At 38.1% G+C, this 21,329-nt stretch overlaps 1 protein-coding gene across 1 annotated transcript in view; it reads right to left on the bottom strand.

Moving 5' to 3' along the window:
- The window catches only part of NCKAP5 (NCK associated protein 5), a 347,214-nt gene that overhangs the window by 98,550 nt on the left and 227,335 nt on the right, over positions 1 to 21,329 (bottom strand). The window contains exon 7 of the mRNA XM_058421378.1: positions 16,376 to 16,525. Within this exon, the coding sequence (XP_058277361.1) occupies positions 16,376 to 16,525 (150 nt within the window). The remainder of the gene's footprint in view (positions 1 to 16,375; positions 16,526 to 21,329) is intronic.

Here is a 21,329-nt window from a genome sequence, read left to right as displayed (position 1 = left end):
ATTTAACCCCACTTAACACATTTGACATATTTTATCTGAAATACTCAGCCAGTGTTTAATTCCCATTCACTTAAAACATGGCATGGAAGTAATACATATGTGATGCTAAATAATGAAACACAGAACCATGCAAGAGTCAATTATAATTCTGTCTATAAAAAGGCCACATTAAACCTTATTGGGCAGCACTGGCGGGAATCATTCTTGCAATTCACAACTTCAATAATGTTGGGGTTTTTTTTAATTCTTTACCATTACAAAACTATATGAAATCCCAAAAGCAGTCTATCTCCCAGGACATGCTCTGCTATAGCTGTGCTATCCATGGGTTTGGAGACTCAAAGAGAGCAGAACAACCTTCTAATGAATGCTAGAAATCAGAAGATATTTATTCAACATCAGGAAACTAACCACTTAACCTTACAAAAACCCCTTGGGTTTAAATGTTGTGAACAAAAAGCAGCCCAAGGTCTGCGCAGCTTCTTACGATGCCTCACCAATTATTGATGAGCAGATTCATGTATTTAAACATGAATTTACAGCAGGAATTATGTAACAGTTTTAAAATTTGTGTTGATTTCATGCTGTCAAAGACCAGAACAGAGAATTTGCCCACTTATGTGCAGATTTTTAGCAGTTTGCAGGGAGAGACTCCCACCCACAGTCCTGGATGGGGCTCCCAACCACAGAAAGCCTTTCCTGTCTGCTGAGCATTTCCCAGCTCACACAAGATGAAACAAGGGGTGTTCAACCTGAATGAAGAAGCTTCCCCCTGGAAAGAAGAGTGTAACTAGAATTCAATCCTCCGAATCTACTTTTATTAGATAAATGGACAAACTTCAGGAGCCGAATCCAACAAACAAGAACCAAATGAAATTCACACACTGCTGATGAGACTATGTTCTAAAAATGACTACAGGAAACCTCATATTCCTGGGAATTCCTCTGTGAAATATCTTTTTTTTTTTTTTTTTTCCTTTTTTTTTTTTTCCCTCAGAATTTGGGGCTGGAAATTTTCAACTGGTTCAAGAATGGCAATATTTGTCTTCTTTTTTTTTTTTTTTTTTTTTTCTTTTGGTTAACTCAAAGTAGTTAAGAATGACAAGCCTCTAAAACCTTCAATATTTTCCCTTCTGACACCACAGAAACGTTTGGAGTTGACATTTTAAGAAGGTTAGGAATAGATCTGGCAAAACAGACTGCATTATAAGCACAGGCTAAACTTCAAACAAATAATCACCTAGGCTACTACTACCAGATATATCAATAATAGAGTTGCATATTTACCTGCATGCAAATGGTAGAAAACAGCAAATTCTACCAGTGTTTACAAAGATAATAACAGATTCTCAACATTTCCACTGGCACAGCACTGTCAATATACACCTTTGTACAAATGGCTTAAAATTATGAAGGATTCTTTTTTTTTCCCAAAAAAAATTCTTCAAAATGATCCCATATAAAACATTTTTTGAGCATGAGGAGTAAAAGAGATCTGAAGAAGCAGAGACAGCCAGCATACAAGTTTTCTAAGGTTAAAGACACAGTCTATATAACTTGTGTACACTCGATAAAGCATAGAAGTACAAGGATGGAGAGACAGAAGCCCCACCAAGATTCCCATCCCATTCTTTTTCTTCTCCCCCTTCTTGTTTTAAGTGATTTGTTCCCCTATGGAACTGCTCTTCTTAAGAACTGAGAGCACTTCACTCTGACAGACTCACCGTGCTTCACCATGTAATATTCACAGGCAGTTATTTTTTTAATCAAAGAAATAAAATCCCCGCTCTATGAAAAAGGGTCTGAGATCCTGAAACTGTAAGCCAAACTAAAATTCTTACAATTAACACAGACAGATGAAGGCAAATGGTGAGGACTTGATTAATAAAAAATGGCATTTTATTCTAACTCTTTGAAATAGTAATTATTTGAAATTAGTAAAGATTAGTTGAAAACCACTGACTATCTGTAAACCCAGTGCTGAAGCTCAATAAAAATACTTATGGTGCAGTCATTTTCAAGGAAAATATTTACTCTGCTTTGCAAGGAAAAATTTTTATCAAATTTAGAAGTGACATTGAAACCAGCAGCTAAATTTTGCCTTTGAATCCTGAAATTATACATATGGAAACCACCTTTAAAAAAAAGTTTTTAAAAGGTAGTTGTTCTCTCTCTCTTTTTTTTTTTTTTTTTTTTTTTTTTTAATTTCATATCTTTAGGAAAAATCATGTATTTTAACACATTTTTCCAAGCAATAAGAGAGGCCACGTCAGAATTTACTGTAAATGAGTTATCCTTCAAAGCTAGGCAATTTTGACCATGAGCTCACTGACACTGTGACAGTTTTGTACTTGCTGTAATTCCATTATCCACACCTGAGTAGCACACAAAGCTTCAAGGTTTGTCTAATGGGGATGCTGAAAAGAATAGGGCATTTCAGATCTGTGCATGAAAATTAATGTTTGGGCCACTTCATCCCAGCAGAAAACGTTTCTTATTTTCCCCCTCTCGTCTCTGAGATATTCAGAGAAAATATGGAAATACTACTGGTGATTCCTGGCACTGGGAAGTGGATTTGGAAAAGGAAGACCAAGGGACAAACTGCCTTGACAGGTAGAAATCTGTCAAGTATGAGGAAGACAAGGATTACATAAAGTATGTACAGGATTTTGGTTTTCTTTTTAATTTCTAGAAATCCTGTCTATCAAGAGCAGCTCTTCTCCTCTAAGGTAGCTTTTCTACACTTTTTTCTAATAACATTGAACTGAAAAAAAAAAAACAATTTCGCAGGTCAGTGCAAAAAAAATTGCTTTAATGCTGTAACTGGTGCTTCCTGGCTGCTCAATGCACCTGAACTGAAGGGCTGCTATTAAATTATAGTAAACAGTAAAAATTTGGAGCTCAATTTGGCACCATCTTCAAGGAACACCAACACCAACTCCTCCTCACTCACCCATTCCACTCCCCCAAGGAAATTAAGGAATTGAGTTTGCTCATGGGGGCTGATGATAGAAACAAAATATTCAGACTTAACTGCCTTCCTGCTTTTTGTCCCCTCATTTAATGCATAACCTACAACACAAATGTATCCCACACCCAATTATTTTGGATCTCACTGGAAGGTAAAACAACAGATGTTTTGCTCTGACTTCAGAGAAAGGGGATGCTGAATATTTATCAAGAAATGTTTTTTCCTAATTATTTACCCTAAGTTCCTTCACTTAGTTCAAACAAAAGTAATTATGAAATAAAATGATTTATACTGACAGCCTGGAAAACTCTGATTGCATACGCTCGACTGTCACATTCACTGGTTGGGTAATGGCAAACTCATACCATTTCTCTGCTATGCAAGGGGGAAAATACTGTTTTCTTTTCCTTTCCAAAGAAACATGTATGCATTTTTCTGAAATGGAAAAAATAAAGCATACAAATGGTTTTCCACTTTAAAAAATGTCCCTTGAGCTTTTTTTAATTTGAGTTCTGAGAAAAAGAATGACTTTTCTTCGTTAAACCATGCAATAGATTTAAAAATTATGTGATGGTGTAATTGATACTGCCATAAAGTATTTTTAAACAGAATAAAATATAAAATATACTCTTTTCCTCCTCTGTGCTGAAGCATTTTACTCTGTTCCTTTAAAGACTTCAAGTTAAAAGCTTTCCACCACAATAAGCCATTAATGTCGCCCGTTTCACAGCTCGCAACATAAATTTATAACAAGTTTTTCCGTTTTAACTACATGGGAGCACCGAGTTATTCCTGAAGGCGATGTTTCCCGCAATTCCACTCTCTTCATCAGAAGTCACCCATAAGTCAACCTCCCCAGGTGTTTCAAAATGAACTTCTCTTGATGGCTTCAGCCGTTTCCGTCCCTCCCAGCCAAGGAGCTGTGAAGCCAAGTGGAGCAGGACAGGTATTGGTGCTGCGTTATGGAGAGCAGCAAATGCCACGTAACGTGCAGCAATTGTTTTGTAGCCACTAGCCAACTCCTAACAACTGAATCACAAAATTACTGCTCATTTCTTGCTAGCTGAAATGAAACTCTGTTTGCAAACATCACCCTGTTTCTCCTGAGAGCTTTGAAGGTTTTTCTCTTTCGTTCCTACAGGCACACAGCAAGAACTGGGCAATGCCCCTTGCTCCACACAGCAGCACGTGGCTTCTGCACTGACATTTGTTACATTGAAAGTTCAGATTCATTTAATTTTTACTCTTTTAGAGTGAATTTGCAGAGTAATTGTATTTGGGCCAGAAGGACAACAGCCCAGGCCTCAAACTCTGTCTTTTAAAAGATTCAGCAGATTAGAGGGGTTTTTTTGTTTTTTCTACCCTGTGTAGACTGTGCTCACTTAGAGAAGATGGGATAAGGGTCCCATGGCAACTCTCTGATGTGGCAGCATCTGATTGTGATCCTAACTAGTTACAGGAAATGTCTCCTACTGAGGTGGCTGACATCAGGTCCATCCGCGTTGGCTTTTGGGCTTGGATGAGCTGTGAGTGTCCTCTCCAGCGATTCTTCTGATCCTCACACTGACCAGGCTACAGCTCACACCATGGTGTGGCCCTGGATCCAATGGACTGGGTTCCTCTCACAGGAAACAGGAATAGGAACTGTGACTCCCCAAAATGTGCACAGCACAAGTCTGAGGATCTGCTCCTGTTCCACTGCTCCCAAGGCAGACACACAAGTGTAACAGGGTATCTTCCAGCATTAACAGGGAAGCCCTAAGGAAGTCAACTGCCTGCACAAAAATGTATCTCACAACACCAAAATAAAAGAGAGGCCCATTGGAAACTTTTTCCTGTACACAAGAGAGATGTGCCAGAGGAATTTTTCTACTTCGATATTTTTGTAGCTTTGTACATTATGAAAACAGAAAATAAAAACCTGTACAGAAATATATATATTCAAGCCAGCTACATGAAAGGCAAATTCTATTGTAATTATATATTATGAAGTGCCACTGTGTTATATTAAACTCTTCCTCAATTATTAACTAAACCTTGCTCTTCAGCTTATAAAATCTGTCTCAAATTTTGTTTCTCATACTTACATTTGCTGGCAAGCTATGTTCTAGGAGGTCCAAGAAATGCCTTAGACCACAGCTTTGGGAGAATGTGGCAAAACAGAAGTTCTTAAAAAAACAAGCTCTGGCAGAAAATCACAGTCTCATATGGCACACACTTTAGGTCAAAGTTGATGGGATTCAGTGGTGCCCCAGTGAGAAGCTCAGGCGTGAAAAGCGCAGCAGGAGCAGCAGCCCAGCCCCGATCTGCAGAATGAGCCAAATTCACATCACATAATTAAACACAGCTCAGGTGCAGCCACTGGAACCGCACCCACCTTCACGTGTCTAAATTTGATAGCCAAATATAATAACATCAGTATCAAAGATGAGGAAATGTTGCTGTTATCTTACTCCAAGCTCCTGTTCAAGAGCAGGATCAGTGATTAATCAATTGGCCTGAAGGGAAAATGCAGAGAAAAGAACAGAAATAAATCAATGTGTGAAATACTATGCAATGTCACATATACCTAGAACTGAACACATTACTGCTCTGTCAGATTGGGAAATATTCCTGCCTGGCAGATGTCACCAGTGAGGCAAATCACTTGCTCAAAAAGAAAAGCAATTCTCATCTCTTATTTCTGTTCAATGTCTCTGTGAAAAATACAGGTTTTGCCTAATACTAGCAAAGTTCTTTTTTACAATGAACTAAGAATACCTATTTTTACTCATCTAAATGGGTAAAATTTTGAATAGTTACCCTGGGGTCTCTGCAAAGGGCAAAATATTTGAGGATAAGAGTACAAAGAACGTTTATCACTGGATAAAGTATCACTGGAATGGAAAAAAACCTATATTGTGCCACAGCAAGAGGAGCCAAGAGGAAGAGTGTTTCCTTAAAAGTGAAGTTATATCAACACTATCTGCAAAGATCTGCTAAAGCTGGCTCAGGATGCTCCTGCATTGTTCTACTGGGGCCAATATTCTGGTTCTCCAGAAGAGCTAATTGGCTCAAATGAAAGCTGTTCCATGCAGCTCCACTGCCTCTGCTACATGAACTTTGCATGCCAGGGCATTATATAAAAAGATTATGCTGTTTATAAAGCTTGCAACAGAGCCTTTTTCTCTGCTTCACACCTCCTACCTCAATTGAATCAAATTTATGCATGCATGTGTGTAACAGTAATCTCTGCACGGCACTGGGGAGACACTACAATGTCTAACAAAAACCCTTTTCATGAGATACAGATCAGACTTAAGTTACAGAAAGAACACTCCTTGTTGTTTCATAAAAAGAGTATTATAATGGTCATTATTGGTAACAGCAGCTGAAGTATTATGACATCAAATAGGACTGAAGGAAATTATCAAGGAGGATGCAACAGACTTTTCTCTGACATGGTTAGGTCTGAAAAAGCCAACTCCATAAGGTTCAAAAGAGAAAAAACAAGGAGCTATTGGAGGTAATTAAGGAGAAACTTCAGCTGTTTCAGTCTCATGACCTCTTTGCTGAGAAGTCTCCACTCATTTCCAAATTACCATTCAGTGTTAAGAGAAACGCTCACCAAGTCCTGCAGCAGGACAGACACAAGAGAAGAAAACATTTTAACTTGTGTTTAAACACACAGCAGTCTCCCGTAATGCACAACCCTCACAGCCATTTCTCAGATCTGAAACTGTTGCTGCAATAACTTTACTGAGGATTTTGTCTCAAAGTAGCCAATGTGTGGGTACTTCTTAGAATTTAAGGAAAAACCGAATGAAAAATAAAGGTTGCTTCCTCTATTTAAAATAACCTTTTCCTGAAGAACTTAAATGTTAAAACCTAGAACACTTAAAATCAGAAGGGTTTTTCCAGGGGAACACACCATTTGACTGAAGACACGAAAGAAACCTGCAGGCTTATTAAAGGCAAACAGCTGTAATCACCAACTGAGCACTTCTCCTAAATAATTTCCAAGTCTTGGCCTTGTCTGAGTACACACTGCCCAGAAGAGGAATAGGAAAACCCAGGAATCACAGAGATGAAGGAGCACTGCCATCACATGCGATGGAAGGCCAGCAGGGATGCCAGGTATCCCTGTGGGAAGGGAAGAAGCTCTGCCCTCTAGATGGCATTATGTGCCTGCAGAACCCCGATGGAGCTGGGGAGCCCTGCCAGGCAAGGTAACCTCATCTGCACCTGCACAGGGAACGGGGAACCAGAGGTCAGGGAGATCAGGTGGCAGCTCCTGGTCTGTGTGGGAAGGTGAGAGCTGCACATCCCTGAAGGGCACAGCAGGGGCACAGACCTGTTTTTTTTCCCATGTGGGAAGTGGAGGAATGGTGCTCAAAAGGTGGAAAAAACCCCAGAGGATCTGACCCCATAAGGGGAAAGGCAACTTAACTGAAAGGGGTGGGCAGTATCTGAAAACATATAATAAAAAAAAACCAAAAGCAAACAGAAAAAAAAGTATTGTCCTTATGAATAAACAGAACTCCCCTTGACATTCAATAGCTTCTGAAACAGGCAAGTGTACACTAAAATGTGCATGTAGCTATCCACACCCATGCACATGAGGCTATAATGCATCCATGTGTATCACTGGGTTAAATTTCAATGTATAGTCAAAAAAGCTAATCAGGTATCTACAGAACCATCAGCAAAAAATCAGTTTCACTCATAATGGACCAGTGCCAAACTATTCCACGTCTGATTTATCTATCCTCTCTATATAACATATTCTCTCTCTATGTATTTATAATCTTAAAATCTGTGCTTGTCACCGTGACAGATTAAGCAGACTTAAAAATAATCGTTTGGGTATTTTCTGCTGCGGACAATCAAATTAGCTGCATAATAAAGCCAGTGAATATTGAATTTCAAAAGTATGCTAATGATACACATTTCACATGTGTAGTTAAGCATTTCCCAACATAGGAGCCAGCCCTGACAGGCTAGAATTCAGCACAGTGCCCCTAATTCTAGTGTATGAGTTTAAATAGACCTGGCAAGATTCCTTCCTATAATCTTCAATGCTGTATTTCTACAAGACGAACAAAATAGAAATCACTACCAAATTAAGAAAAAGTGCATCACTATGAGACGTCAATAATGTTTAATCATTTTCAAGGTTAGTAAATAGAAATTAAAAGAGAGATTATTTTACTACGTTGTAACTAAAGAGTTGTAAGGGATTCATCTCTAACAGCGGAGGTAAATTAATTGGGATTTCTTATGCAGCCAGTGAAGAAGGTCCACAGAATACTGGCATTTTTAAAATGTTAGTTTGAAAGGAACTGCAACTATTTATTTAGTTTATGAACTGTAGAACTGTCATTACTGTCAGCCAAATTGCATGCATTAGTATGTAAATTAAAAATATAGGGCGTGATTCTAAAAATCTCTGTCACATAGAAGCTTTCCTCTGAAACAAGTGCCAGTGTGAGTAATGAGCAGGCTCACAGGAAAGGCTCGTGGAGAGCCCAGCCCAGAGTGCACAGCTGAGAGAAACTATTTAAAAAAATACGGAGTCTCACTCTCCGCAGCGATGGATGTGGGGATAAACACAACCACCTAGATCAGGGCTGGAAAATCTCATCCCATTCCATGGGGAGAGTGGATTCTCAGTTGCACCACACACCCAATAGCTAAAAAAGGGAAGTTACATTAACTGCTGATTATCTGCAGGAAGGCTCCACACTTGGCAAGAAGGGCACTGAAAAACCATCATTAGGTTATAAAAAGGCAGACAGAAAGAGCAGATTCCTTCACTGCAATGCAGCAAGGACTGTGTGCAGAATACAGTTAACATTCATTACAACAGAGGAAATCTGACAGGTTTAATAAAACCGAGATGATTTTCCTTGACTTCTGTGACTTACCTTTTCTTCACTGACTACACCTATTCCTCAGACCTTCTGGCACCAAATCGTTATTCTTGTGGCCATATTCAATACTCTGAACTATATAAAGACTGTTCTTATGTCAGCCAGCTAAGTACCACAGAGCTTTCTCTGTGGTACACAGACATAAGAAAAGAGCCATTGGACTGGAACTTGAAAAATCCTAGAAAAAATTAATTTATAACTTGCTTTTTTACAAAAAATATATGCAATTTCATTTGGCTGAGGCAATATGAACATTAAATATTTATCTATTTTCTCATTTGTTTCAATAAAATTTCCAGATCTCAGTATATTGTCTTGAGGATTCTGTTGTATACCTGTAATTCTACAACTGCATGCACCAAAACTTAGGAAAAAAATCACCACTGTAGATGGACTAAAGGATAGGCTAAACAGCACCCTGACTAAAACATTATTATGAATCTAAAAAAATGCATATAAAACATATGCATATATTGCATTTTCTCCCACCTGCAAGACGTTGGATTCACTGTCCCGGAAAAGAGCATTTTATTCTGCCTTGTGAAGGAAGAAATTAGGAACAGCACAAGTTACTCACTCCTTTCCTATGTGCCTTGTACCTCACTGGGACACACTGATGTGTGTGACAAGCGCTGAAGGTAGAAAGTAACTTTCACAAAAACCTGTTTACTGCATGAGCAGGCTAAAGGAGAAAAATTCTGATACGCAGTAAAATTCACGAGTAGTTGACTGGGGGTGACACGACGACACGCTTAAAACAATTAAATGCTGTTTTAAGACAAAACAGAACAGGAGTAAGAGTTGAGGCATGCTCTGTTGAGCACTTAGTTGAATTAGCTTATTTCAATATATTACTGCTTTATGAGTATCTCAGAGTACAAAACAGAGAGATGATCTAGAAGCTTTTTTCCTTTTCAACATGTGCTAAAACCTCAGAAGCTCTGCATGTTGCGTTCTGAAACATTTAACTTCTGAACCACTGCCATGGTGTGTCATCGGAGATGCAATTTGATATTCTTTTATTTTCCCTTAGACTCAATCAGAAAAGAAAACAATACTGTTTGTAACTCAGATTAAAATTCCCAGGAGGCACCACAGTCGACTTTAGAAAATATTTTAAGCTCTCATTGAACTGAATAATTAGAAAAATGCAGATAAGCATGGTTTCCTCTATACCTCCTGGACCATGGAGAACATGACCTAATGTACAGTTATTTTTATCAAGGCATTCTCCCATTTCAGGAGGTGGAATTGTTTGGTGAGCAGTGGATCAGAAGTCTGTCTCTAATAACAGCAGGAAATGGTTACAGCAGTGACAGAGTAAACCTGAACAGCTCTTCTTACATCCACTGGGCAGAGCTATTTTCAACAATCCTGTTGTAAATTCATATCCCTACTAGATCATCTTGATTCTTCTCTGCCAAAAGAGAAATTGCCATGAATTTCAACTGGCTTAGGGGAAAAAACCCAAAAAACTAACCCAACAAAATAGAAGGAGAAAGAAAAATAGAAAGATAAATATTTTACATGACTACAAGAAATACATCCTCTTCTCTTTGAATACTCACCACATTCTAACTGAATTGAACTGTCTGCCCAGGAGAGGTTTCTATTAGTCCTCATCCACATGAGGATATTATTTCCAGTAACATCCCAACAGATAACTGTGCCAGCTATGGAGCTTCACACCCTCGTGGGACAGCTGGAAAAGCCATGGTGGAAGAGGTGAATGGGCAGGAGGAGTACAAACATCTGGGAAGAACATGCTTTTGAGGACTTCAGCTGGAGCAGGAGAGGACAGACAGCAGGAGGAAAGCACCCCAGGGCACAAATGCAAGGAGAAACAGCTAGCAGCCATGAGATTTGCTTCCCAAAGACCAGCTGAGCCACTGAGGACCTACAGTAGATGAACTCAAGCATCAACAGGTTACAGGTCACTATTCAGCTTGATAGTACCTGTTTGGTTTTAATTTAAAATCTACTCAGTTATTGGAAAGCTGAAACAGTTTGCTAATGCTGTTATCTAGAAAGAGCTGGAATAAACTGGGCTGGTTTTGACACCAGTGACGCGATTCCACGCCGATTCATATCAGCCGCTGTGTAAGTTTGGAAATAAGACTTTCCCTGCCTCATTGTCCGATCCCTCACTATAAAAAACAAAAGAGCTCTCAGGCACAGTTCAGAAAACTAATTATAAAAGTCTCCTACTGAAAAGATTTAAAAGTAAAATAATCCAATAATTAGAATTAAGTAGGTTGGTCTTTGGTGACAAATCAGCATAATGAATCTAGTTACGTGCATGGCCAAGTGTAAGAGGCTTCTGGCCAAATCAGATTAAACACATAGGCTGGAACAAGACTGTTGCTACAAAATATTTTAAAGTTTCATAATTTTTCTGTGCATCTGAGTCAAGTGATTCACATTCCTATACACCAGTGAATCAGCTGACTTTCAATAAACAAGGAGCCTTTCCTCACAGATATTTTCAGAAACTCATGCTCTTCGCCTCTGCATATGGTGTGTTTCTTTCCATGGAAAAGAAAATACTAGTTTTCTTACCATTTTACATTGCAGTACATGAAAAATCATTCAAATAAAAATAAATAAGAGAAAATAAAGAAAAAAACAAAACAAAAACAAACAAACAAACAAACAACCCCAAAACCCCAAAAACACAGTGGCATCCCATTCAATTTTATCTTCTCAATCTACCCAGAGCAATTATGTACCCTTCTCATATTTCTTTTTTATAGTTCACAGTTCATTTCTATCATGTCTTTCTTCCTCTGCAGAGTAGTAAAAACACAATATCGGAAATACTCGACATAATTCCTCGTTCATTTAATGGTGATGATGTAAGGGAAATTACTCCTCTAATATATTTGAACATTTAGCTTATTATTCTAAGTGAGTTTTCTCCCAAAGCTCAATTTATTAAAACAAAACACACCTTTTTATGATGAACCGCAAAGGGTAAGAGGGCAAAATTCTTTAATTAAAATTAGAGTGGTTTCATGATTCTACCCCAGCAGATACTGCTTCTACTGCAGCTTAGTTCACTGAAACTTCCATTGAGTCTCACTCACCCGCAAGCAATGAGATTTTCACACATGAATTAGGCTTTTCATTCAATAACTTCAAGGTTACAATCTAATGCTACCCCAGTGGTTTGCTGAAAAAGGCAAGGTTGGGAGCAGCCCTCAATCAGTATATTTTGAGGCCAAAAGAACTCCTGCCCAATGCAGATGGTGAAGCGGACACTGAGCAAACCAGGAGAACCTCCTCTTTGTTTATTTTTATTTTATTTTATTTTGAGTGCAAATACCGTGGTTTTGCCAAGGTGTTAGCTGTGCACTGTCACAGTCACTTCATGAGCAGCAAAAACCAAATACCTGTTAAGCAAGTTGCACGACTGCAGTTGCAAGGAAGGACGTCCAAAAGAGCCGCAACATTTCATCGAGCCAGCCACGGTTAATTCGTACTGAATTACCCTCCCTGCATAAATGTCTGTGCAAATGACAGACTTAATAAGCCTTCAAAGCTGACACAGTATTTATCATTGATTAAATTTTTAAAATCAAAGTAACTATAGCTTTTACAGACATGTTTAGATTAAGACTGACATTAATGCTGTGTATCAGTTTAAATCGTTTGCAATTATGCAGGTGCTTGGTGCTTGTATTTCCGTCATTTGAGGCTAAATTGGGGCAGACAACCCACTGCTCCATATTGGATAACAAAGCTTTGGGACACTCTTAAGGCCTTTACAGACACTGTTTGTTTAATATAGAATATTCTTAAAGCTTCCCTCTGTGGACTGTAAATGTGTAAATTGCTCTTGCTGGAAAAAAGAAATAGTAGACAATCTTCAAATGAAAATCCCTAAAACACCTAACATACCCAGGAGAGCAAATTAAGGCTTTGAGAAAAATCTCCAACTTGCATGTATATGACTCTGGAAATGTAACATTATTGTTTTACCCTAACTGTGAAAATGGTGAAAAAATCTGGAATTGCTGTATGGGGGTTGGTTGATGCATGTCCAGAATAAATTATTCTTTTTGTATATTTCTGGCTACAATTTAAAAAAACAAAGCAATTCTTCTGGTGATGAAAGCAGAGTTTAAAAAGGGAAATTCCACGACAGAGTTCATATGTTATTCACCATATTTCATTTATATTTCATTTTTTGTAGCACTCCAAATACACAGTGAAGATATCAGAGAATGTTTTTTTTCTTTGTAAGAGTTAGAAGACATTTGATCCTAACTACTGAAGAAAATTAAATGGCATTTCAAGAGCAGCCAACTAAAAATGCCGAAGGCACAAAGAAATTTTGATATCCAGGAAATCACAATTAATTTCAACTATGTAAAATGGGACACAAGATGGTGTGAACCATTTTTTATTTGTCATCTGTTTCATTTGATTAGAAGTGTATAGTATTTATCAGTCAGCAGAGTGGAAATAGAATTTGCTGTAAATGATAAAGGACGTAAAAAAAAATTATAGGCAAAAGGAGCAATGGGAGAATATGTGTAGATATATTTTATCAAAGTATATGATAGCTTTCACTTGGGCTGAGTACAAAGATACTTTATTATAGTGATTTGTATTGTTCAGTGAGAAAATTTCTAGGATAAACAGTAGTTAATAAAACATAAAAGGTACCACTGAAATTTATTTGGCGATACAATTGACAGCAAAAAAAGAAATTTTAAATACAACTCCCATGATCCAGAAGCTTTTTAAAGAATGTTTTCTATGAAAATGAAGCCTTGCCCCTTCTCTCATTCTTATATTTCCTGCTCCAGATCCAGCTGACCAGGATGACTACAGGTTTCTTCCTATTCACAGAAACTCCTGGAGAAAATCACCACACACCTCACATCCACAACGTCAGTAGTCCGGGAAAGGCAGAAAGAATTTGCTCTTTGTATGGAACAGGAATTGTTTTCCCATACAGACATTCCAAACAAAAGAAACTAAACAATCTATTATATTGTACATGTATCTGGAGGAGCTACCCATCTATCCCTGAGCTGGTGGATAGCCTTTTTCCTTTGGTACTTCATTCACTGGAAAATCAGCTCAGATTTACCCAGCTTTTTATGTGAGCCGCCAAGAGAAGGCATTAACCAGAGCAAAAAACACCTGCTGGATTTAACCTTTTATAGAATAAAAACTTCACACCACTTGTGCAGGCTCTTCCTTAGATGTGCACTGTCAAATACAGATATACACATGCGTATAAATGTAAACTTATAACATATGTGCCTTTGTAGAGACTTTAAGAGAAGCTCACCCAAGCAACAGGCCAGTGAACACAGCTGAGGAGGAAGAGGATGAAATAATTCGACAATGCCCCAACACAACAGCATGTCGTGCTACAGCTGAGTAACAAACAAACTAATAGGAAGAGGTATCTAAAGTTTTCTTACCTCTGATGATATTAATGAAATTATATTAATAGGCATTAATGGATTTGCTCACACACTCTATTACTTTTAACAGCTTCTGTTTATAGGCAGTGTTCAGATTCTAGAGGGCACAGATGGAGGGCCAGCTCTAGTAAGCACTTTATTAACTTTTCTGATTCCATTTATTCAGTAACATCTAATCATGTAAAGTAAGATTAAAGATCCTGACAACCACAGCACAAAAAACTAACAAACAGTAATTTTTTGTTCCTTTCTACATAGACTAATAAAATATTTAGAAAAAATAGTCTGAAGATAGCAAAGAATTAGAACAGCTAATTGCATGTAACTTTAAAAAAAGTCCCTTAATTAATAAACCATACAGTCTTTAACACTACAATTCATATCCTTCAAGAGGAAACTACAGCAAAAATACATAATGTCAAACAACACACAGTTAACAACACTTTGTTTTGATTACGTTGGACCACAATTAATGTTGGCCCTGGAGTTCATCTTTCTACTTTGATAGCTCCTTGCACTACTTAAGTAGATTAATCCTTGAAGTATTGGCATTTTCTAATATGTGGTTTTGAACCTGCACAACACCAACACCAATGAGGAGACATCTCCCCTGCCCCTCCTGAGCCATGTCCTGCCTGTCCTTAGTGCTACATTTTATATCTGGGCATTTTGCCACAGCTGATGAAGGCTGTGACATTATTGAACACCTCCCTACCAACTGAGGACATAAAGAACTGCAAATGTCATGCAGACTGATTAAGAATGAGGCAAAGCAAACAGAAATCATGCACCTTTCAGAAATAAAAGACCACAAGGAACCTACAATCATTCTCCATCAACAGATAAAGCAAGACTATATTCAACTTTAGTGTTTTACTCTCTTAAAAACTTAGTAGCATGGCTTTTTTCTCGCCACGGCAAAATTAGAGTAATTTAATATTACAGGTATTTATTTTACAAACAGTCTAAGCCTTTAAAGTAAAATTGCAGAGACTGCCTACACCTTTGATATTTCAGATTCTGTATTTAGATCCAAACAGAATTGATTGTAACTGTTCATATTTTACTTTTAACAAAGTCCTCAAGAACAAAACCCCAGAGTTTTAATCTATCAGAGTACAACTCAACCCAAAAGTTATCATGTAAAAGGGACTTCACACTTAAAGCAAAAATGTATAGGGCCAGTGATAAATCTATTGTCTACCAACACCTCACCCAGGCAAAATGCCACTGAAATCTTTCCAAGGTATTCATTTGCCCACACCTATAATGCCACATAGATGCTTGAACAGAAGAGAAGGGAGGAAAATACTAGAAAGGTGAAAAATACGACTTGGTAGTCGTTAAAAATTAGATTAAAATATGCAGTCTTATTTTTTCATAGACATTGAAGCCCACACTTCTACCAAGGAGCACAAAATAAGTACATGCATATTGTGATTAAAGTTTTACCTGCACCTTGTCCATGGCTGCCTCAGAAAACTATGAAACTTTTCCTCCAGTTAGAAGCTACCACAAGGTGCAGTATTTTGCAGATCCTAATTTTCCAGAAATGCACTCAAAACGTAGAGTGCGCAGTTCTCCATGAGGTCTACAAGGAAATATATTTTCCACAGCCTGGCAGTAAAAAGGGCTGAACTCTCCCAAGCAAGCAGTCCAGCAATTAAAAATTGAGCAATAAACTACATTGGAGCAAAACTAGTTTTATGACAGTTGTTAAACCACCTATATTAGTCTTGCAATATTAATAATTGAAAAAAAAAGAGTAAAACCAATTTTTCTTATTAAATGGTCTCCAAGGAATTAAAATAATGTATTAAGTTCCTTTTAAAGATATGTGATGCTCAGCATTAGAGAGGGATCCTTTTAGTGGTTCTAAGCTTCTTGTTCATCCTTGGTAAATGAATTGTAAAAAAAAATATCCCGTAACATGAAATCAGGTGAACTGTGAAAGATTAGATTAATATTACAGGGTGATTCAGTGCCAATAAATGGATGAGGCAGGGGGAAGGGTGGTCTTTTATGTGTGAAACTGTTGTGCTTCTTACCTCCAGAGCTTTCAAGCGCTCCAAGAGCAATTTAGTTTTTTCCTTTTCCTCCTCAGTGCTGCTGCTCTCACTTCTTGATTCTTCATCTGCCAGCGTGCGAATTTTTTCCATGCCTTCTTTACATCTCCTACTGTCTTCTGACAGCTTTTCCTGAAATGATTTTTTTTAAATGTCATTACTCACAGGTGCAAATGAAGTTAACTATGCAAATATCTCCAATTCTCTCTTGTACATGAATGAAAAAAAGACAGAGGAAGCTGCTAGTGACATGATTAAAGTACCAAGTAAGCCGAGTCATGAGGGGTCCTGTGACACATGCTATGCCAATTCTGCAAGCGTATGCACAACTTAACTGCTACATCTACTTCAGATTTTTGAAAAGTGGAACTCATCCTGTCTTTAATAACTTCCATTTTCTTCTTTAAAAGTTGCAATGAACATTGAACATACCAGCTTTCAATGGTAGCATTTTGTCACTGAGAGATAAAGCAGTCTATTGAGGAAAAGCTAACATATGTTCATGCCTAATGTACTTCACCCTTCCTCATCAAGAGCTAATACTGGAATTATTAAATAATGGGCTGAGAATCAGGCTGCTACCGGAATACTGATTTAAGATCTGCTCTAGCATATAACTGGAGAGAGGGAGACTGACAACAAAACTTTCAGAAGTGCCCCAGTCTACCTCCAGTCAGTCAGCCTGAGTTGTTAGCAGCTGCAGCTGCTGAGTGGGTGGTGGCTGCTGAGTTTTACCAGAGGTCTGTAGAAATTATAGGACTGAACAGTGAATCCTGCTAACTCCAACAATTATCTGTCCAAGCTCTCTGTCCACGGAGAGAGTGAGACAGAGAGAAAACTCCGAGACTACAAGCAGGCAATGTAAAACATTGCCCAAAATGACAAGGCAAGCACAAGGGGAACAAAGAGCACTCCACAGATGTCGGGAGTGAAACATCATCAGAGCACAACACAGGAGGGACAGGCTCTACCTTGCAAACCACCTTCTCTAATTGCGTGAGCAGATGCCGTCTGACAACTCATGAGCAGACTGAGAACGGAAAATGTAAGGTAAATCAACATCAAATACTGTGTTTCAGAACAATCCTAGAGAATTCCTTGAATGAGCATCCAGTTTTCTTCATGTGCCTTTCTGATAGTTACGTACAAAAGCTCAGACATTCGTGATCTTTGAGTTTCCCCATAACTGAGATGTTTTCCCCACAACTACCACACCACATGTACTCTAAGCATAGAAGTGTGCGTTTTCATGAAGAACTGATGCAGCTTGAATAACTGTGCAAATACAACTATTTGAGAGTTAATAGCAAGGCGTTATATTAACTAAACCCCATATAGGTAACTGAATTAAAAATCAGCAGTCTGGATCACATTCACAACCAACGTCTTTTTAAAATATTAACTACCTTAGAAATTGACTATTACTATGTTAAAACTTCAATCAGGAATTAGTTTTAGATTATATGGGCTTAATTATTGAACGCCCTTACGCAAACAATGAAGCAAAGATCTCGTTCTGAGCCCCAAACCATAGATGTCAAAGAGATATTCCATCAGGTTTCCAACATTACTGCTACCCTGATCACAAAGGAACCATAAATATAGTACTTGGGCTTTGTTTTTTCGTGCCTGCTACTCACTTATGCATCAAGTATCTGTAAAAGAGCCATTAAACCATTTTTGTCTTCAAGTTGCCCTAAGGAATGCATTGAGATAAAACACTTCAATGGACTCAGGAGAAAGAAATGACAAAGGTATATCTCTGATGCAATTCAAATACAAACTATTATTTTTAGGAGGGAATGTGACATGAATTGGATGTGGCTAAAAATAGAAGAAAACATAAACATGCACAGGGTCACCTTTCCTGCACAAACTCAGGGCAATAATTTCAAAGGAGAGGCAGAAGAAAATACAGGTTATGACATTTCATTACAGAAAGTGGAATAATGCAGCTTCTCACACAGTAGATTCCAGCCACATAAAACAGTAACCTGTTCATCTTCTCATTACAAAATTAGATGAACTTTGCACACTAGTGGCATAATCAGGAACACACCTCCTGTTTTAGCCTGACATGCACTCAAATACCTCATGACACTTCCTGCTGTTACCCCTGCCTGAGTGCTGAAGTACAGCTCACAGAAGTTCCAAAAGTAGTTTACTACTGAGCAAAACCAAATTAGTTTCACTCTTTCAGATGCAGAAAAGGTGCAGAACAGAGGACAAGTCTTGTAACCTTAGAAACTGTGCTTAGACATGCCATGTGCTGAGGGCACTGCCCCATCACATTCACCAGTTCCACCTGGGCAATGTCCAGTGAGGGTAGAGTGGAAAACCCACACTCCAGAAAGCAAACAGGTATTTGTAAAGCTCTTTCATGCTAAAAGCCAAGTCCCTGAAGAGGGAGGATGACAAAGGCTTTTGGTATGATAGAAACCTCTTGAGTGTGCAAAATCTGTTAATATCAAAGGGAAGGAAAGAAGGGGCAGAGATCTGCCAGAGGAAATGTGCATCTCCTGTGGGATGTTGGTCAAATCCTACAGAAGGCTCTGGAGTGAGCATGCTGAAGGCAGCAACCAATGGAGTAAAGCAGTTTACTCCTTTTTTCCCTGGAGTCCTACACTTGTGTTATCTCAAATAAAGAGCATCTTTTCCACTCCTGAGCAATCTCTGGTCATGCCTCACATACTGCACAGTTGCAGGCAGCCTGTGTTCAAACTGAGTAACAAAATCCCCCCCAGGTCCAAAGTCCAGCAAAGGCAGAGTAAGTGCTGGCCTGCTGATCAGTGCAGTTTAATTTCTGGGGGAAGGTAACAGAAGGAAATGGTGTTCCGGAAGTAAAACAGCTATTAAAAAAAAAAGAAAAGAAAAAAAAAAAAAAAAAAAAGGAAAAAAAGAGCAGTAACTCTGCTCTTGGTCTCTCCAGACCAATGAGTTTAAGAGACATGCCTGCACCACGAGAGGATGCAAACACAGCAGCCTGATGAGAATTCTGCAGTAAAGGCCCATCTACTTCTCTTAATGCTCTGTGACAACAAAGAGACAATAAAAATATTAAAAATTCAAATCTTACTGAAACTAGGATTATGCTGCTCACTGTAGACCCATTCCCACAGAAATTCATGAGAAACTTACAACTGAGTCCCACATTGTGTAAACTTCTCAGGCTGGTTTAACCTGTCACTGCTCTTCTGAAACCAACAGTATTTTGCAAACCACAAATGACGTCCTGCCCTGACCATTATTTCTAAGTATCCAGTTTGCTCCATAAATCAAACAAGCAGTCCACTGATGATGAACCCTTTGATGAAACACCGTGGGCCCTGTGGCCAATAGAAAACAAGGGATGGAAACAATCCCTGCAGCCCAGGAATGGCGAGCTCTCCAGGATCAATGGAAAGATATAAATCACTACAGACATTGATCCATGAAGCTGTACGATGCAGTGGCCTGACTGAGACTTATCAGAAAGCTGGATTTCAGTTAGCTGAACTAGGAAAGAGCAGTATAATATTCCCTCTTTCCACTAATAAATAAAGTAAGAACAATAAATCAAGAGAGCAGGAAATCCACCTGAAATTGCAAATAATTTACTGGAATTTGTGGAATGCAAAGCCCATTTTCTCTCTTCTCTCTTCTCTCTTCCACCTACCTTTCAGAATATTGAACAAGAAAGTGTTTTCACTGTTGATAAACAGGGAGAAACTATAGTGATAGAAAAGATCATAGAGAAGCTTTCAAAAGATAAGAGAACAGACTGCCTATTTCAGAAATTACCTCCTTCTTCATCCCAAGAAAGGCAAAAAGGCTGCTAACCCTAACAATTACTCATTGGGATGCCTCTCCTCTAAGAACTGTCACCTTTTCAAGGAAGAGAAAAGTGTTAAAGGGATACTTAGCCAGCTATTTCTTAACTATTATTTCAGACATTATGTTACTTTAGACGTTTTATTGGAAAGTACCATCAGTTCTCTGTCCTCTGCCCTTTCTTCTTTCTAAGATGCTTTGTAGGAATGACACTACACATATACACACATGGAAAAGGAGAGGAAAACATTTTTAAAAGGAAAATCTTTAAAATATTTCAATTTGCAGCTATAAAATTTCAAACCAAGTAGAGTAAATATCAGAAGACACAAAGAAAAAAAAAAGGCAAAGAAATTATTCTAGAATTTATTTTTTTACAGTGAAAACTATGATTAGGCACTGGACAAGTGGCTATAATAATACAAGACAGCATAATCTAATCCTGATGTAACTGGATCTGGGATCTAGAGCACTGATTATAAACAAGCAGTCTTTCACACGTACGTGACAAAAATCTGATTGAACCAAACAAGAACTAAAAAAGATCAACATCTTTGAGGTGCTGATTTTTCCAATGAGTGCTGGATTACATTAATTGCTTGAATGGAAAGTGATAAGTAATAATTAGAGATGACATCTTTGCTTGTAGAAGCTAAAGATCATTTTCATGTGATAAACACAATTCCTTCAGAGAAGTGAAGTTTTTCAGATGCAATGCAGTAAGGATCCCTCGGATACAAAAGTTCTCTATTTCAATTTTGTGCGTCAGATTGTGATGCCTGAGTGGGATCTTCTTTTCTGAATTCCTTTTAATTCTTCAGCTTCTGAAATTTATTAGAGACAAAGGTTTTACAATGGTAACAAATTCAAATTCTTCTGAGAATCATGCCTATAATTTTCCAAAACCACAGTTTAATCACACATTAATCGACCAAGAATAAAATATATGTAGGATATATAATTATACAGTGCTTATGATTGCTCATAACCACTTAACTGAGGAGAAAAAAATCAAAAATATTCACAATGTACCTATTAATTGTTCTTACAGAGAGGCAGTGGTAACAGGCATCCGAGACTCCACATCCAAGACTATGTGGAACCCAAACTATGCTGATAACTCAGC

Source organism: Hirundo rustica, chromosome 7 (genome assembly GCF_015227805.2).
Source record: "Hirundo rustica isolate bHirRus1 chromosome 7, bHirRus1.pri.v3, whole genome shotgun sequence".
NCBI classification, from domain to species: Eukaryota; Metazoa; Chordata; class Aves; order Passeriformes; family Hirundinidae; genus Hirundo; species Hirundo rustica.
The sequence above is the reverse complement of the archived record's forward strand: the minus strand, read 5'-3'. Positions and strand labels throughout refer to the sequence as shown.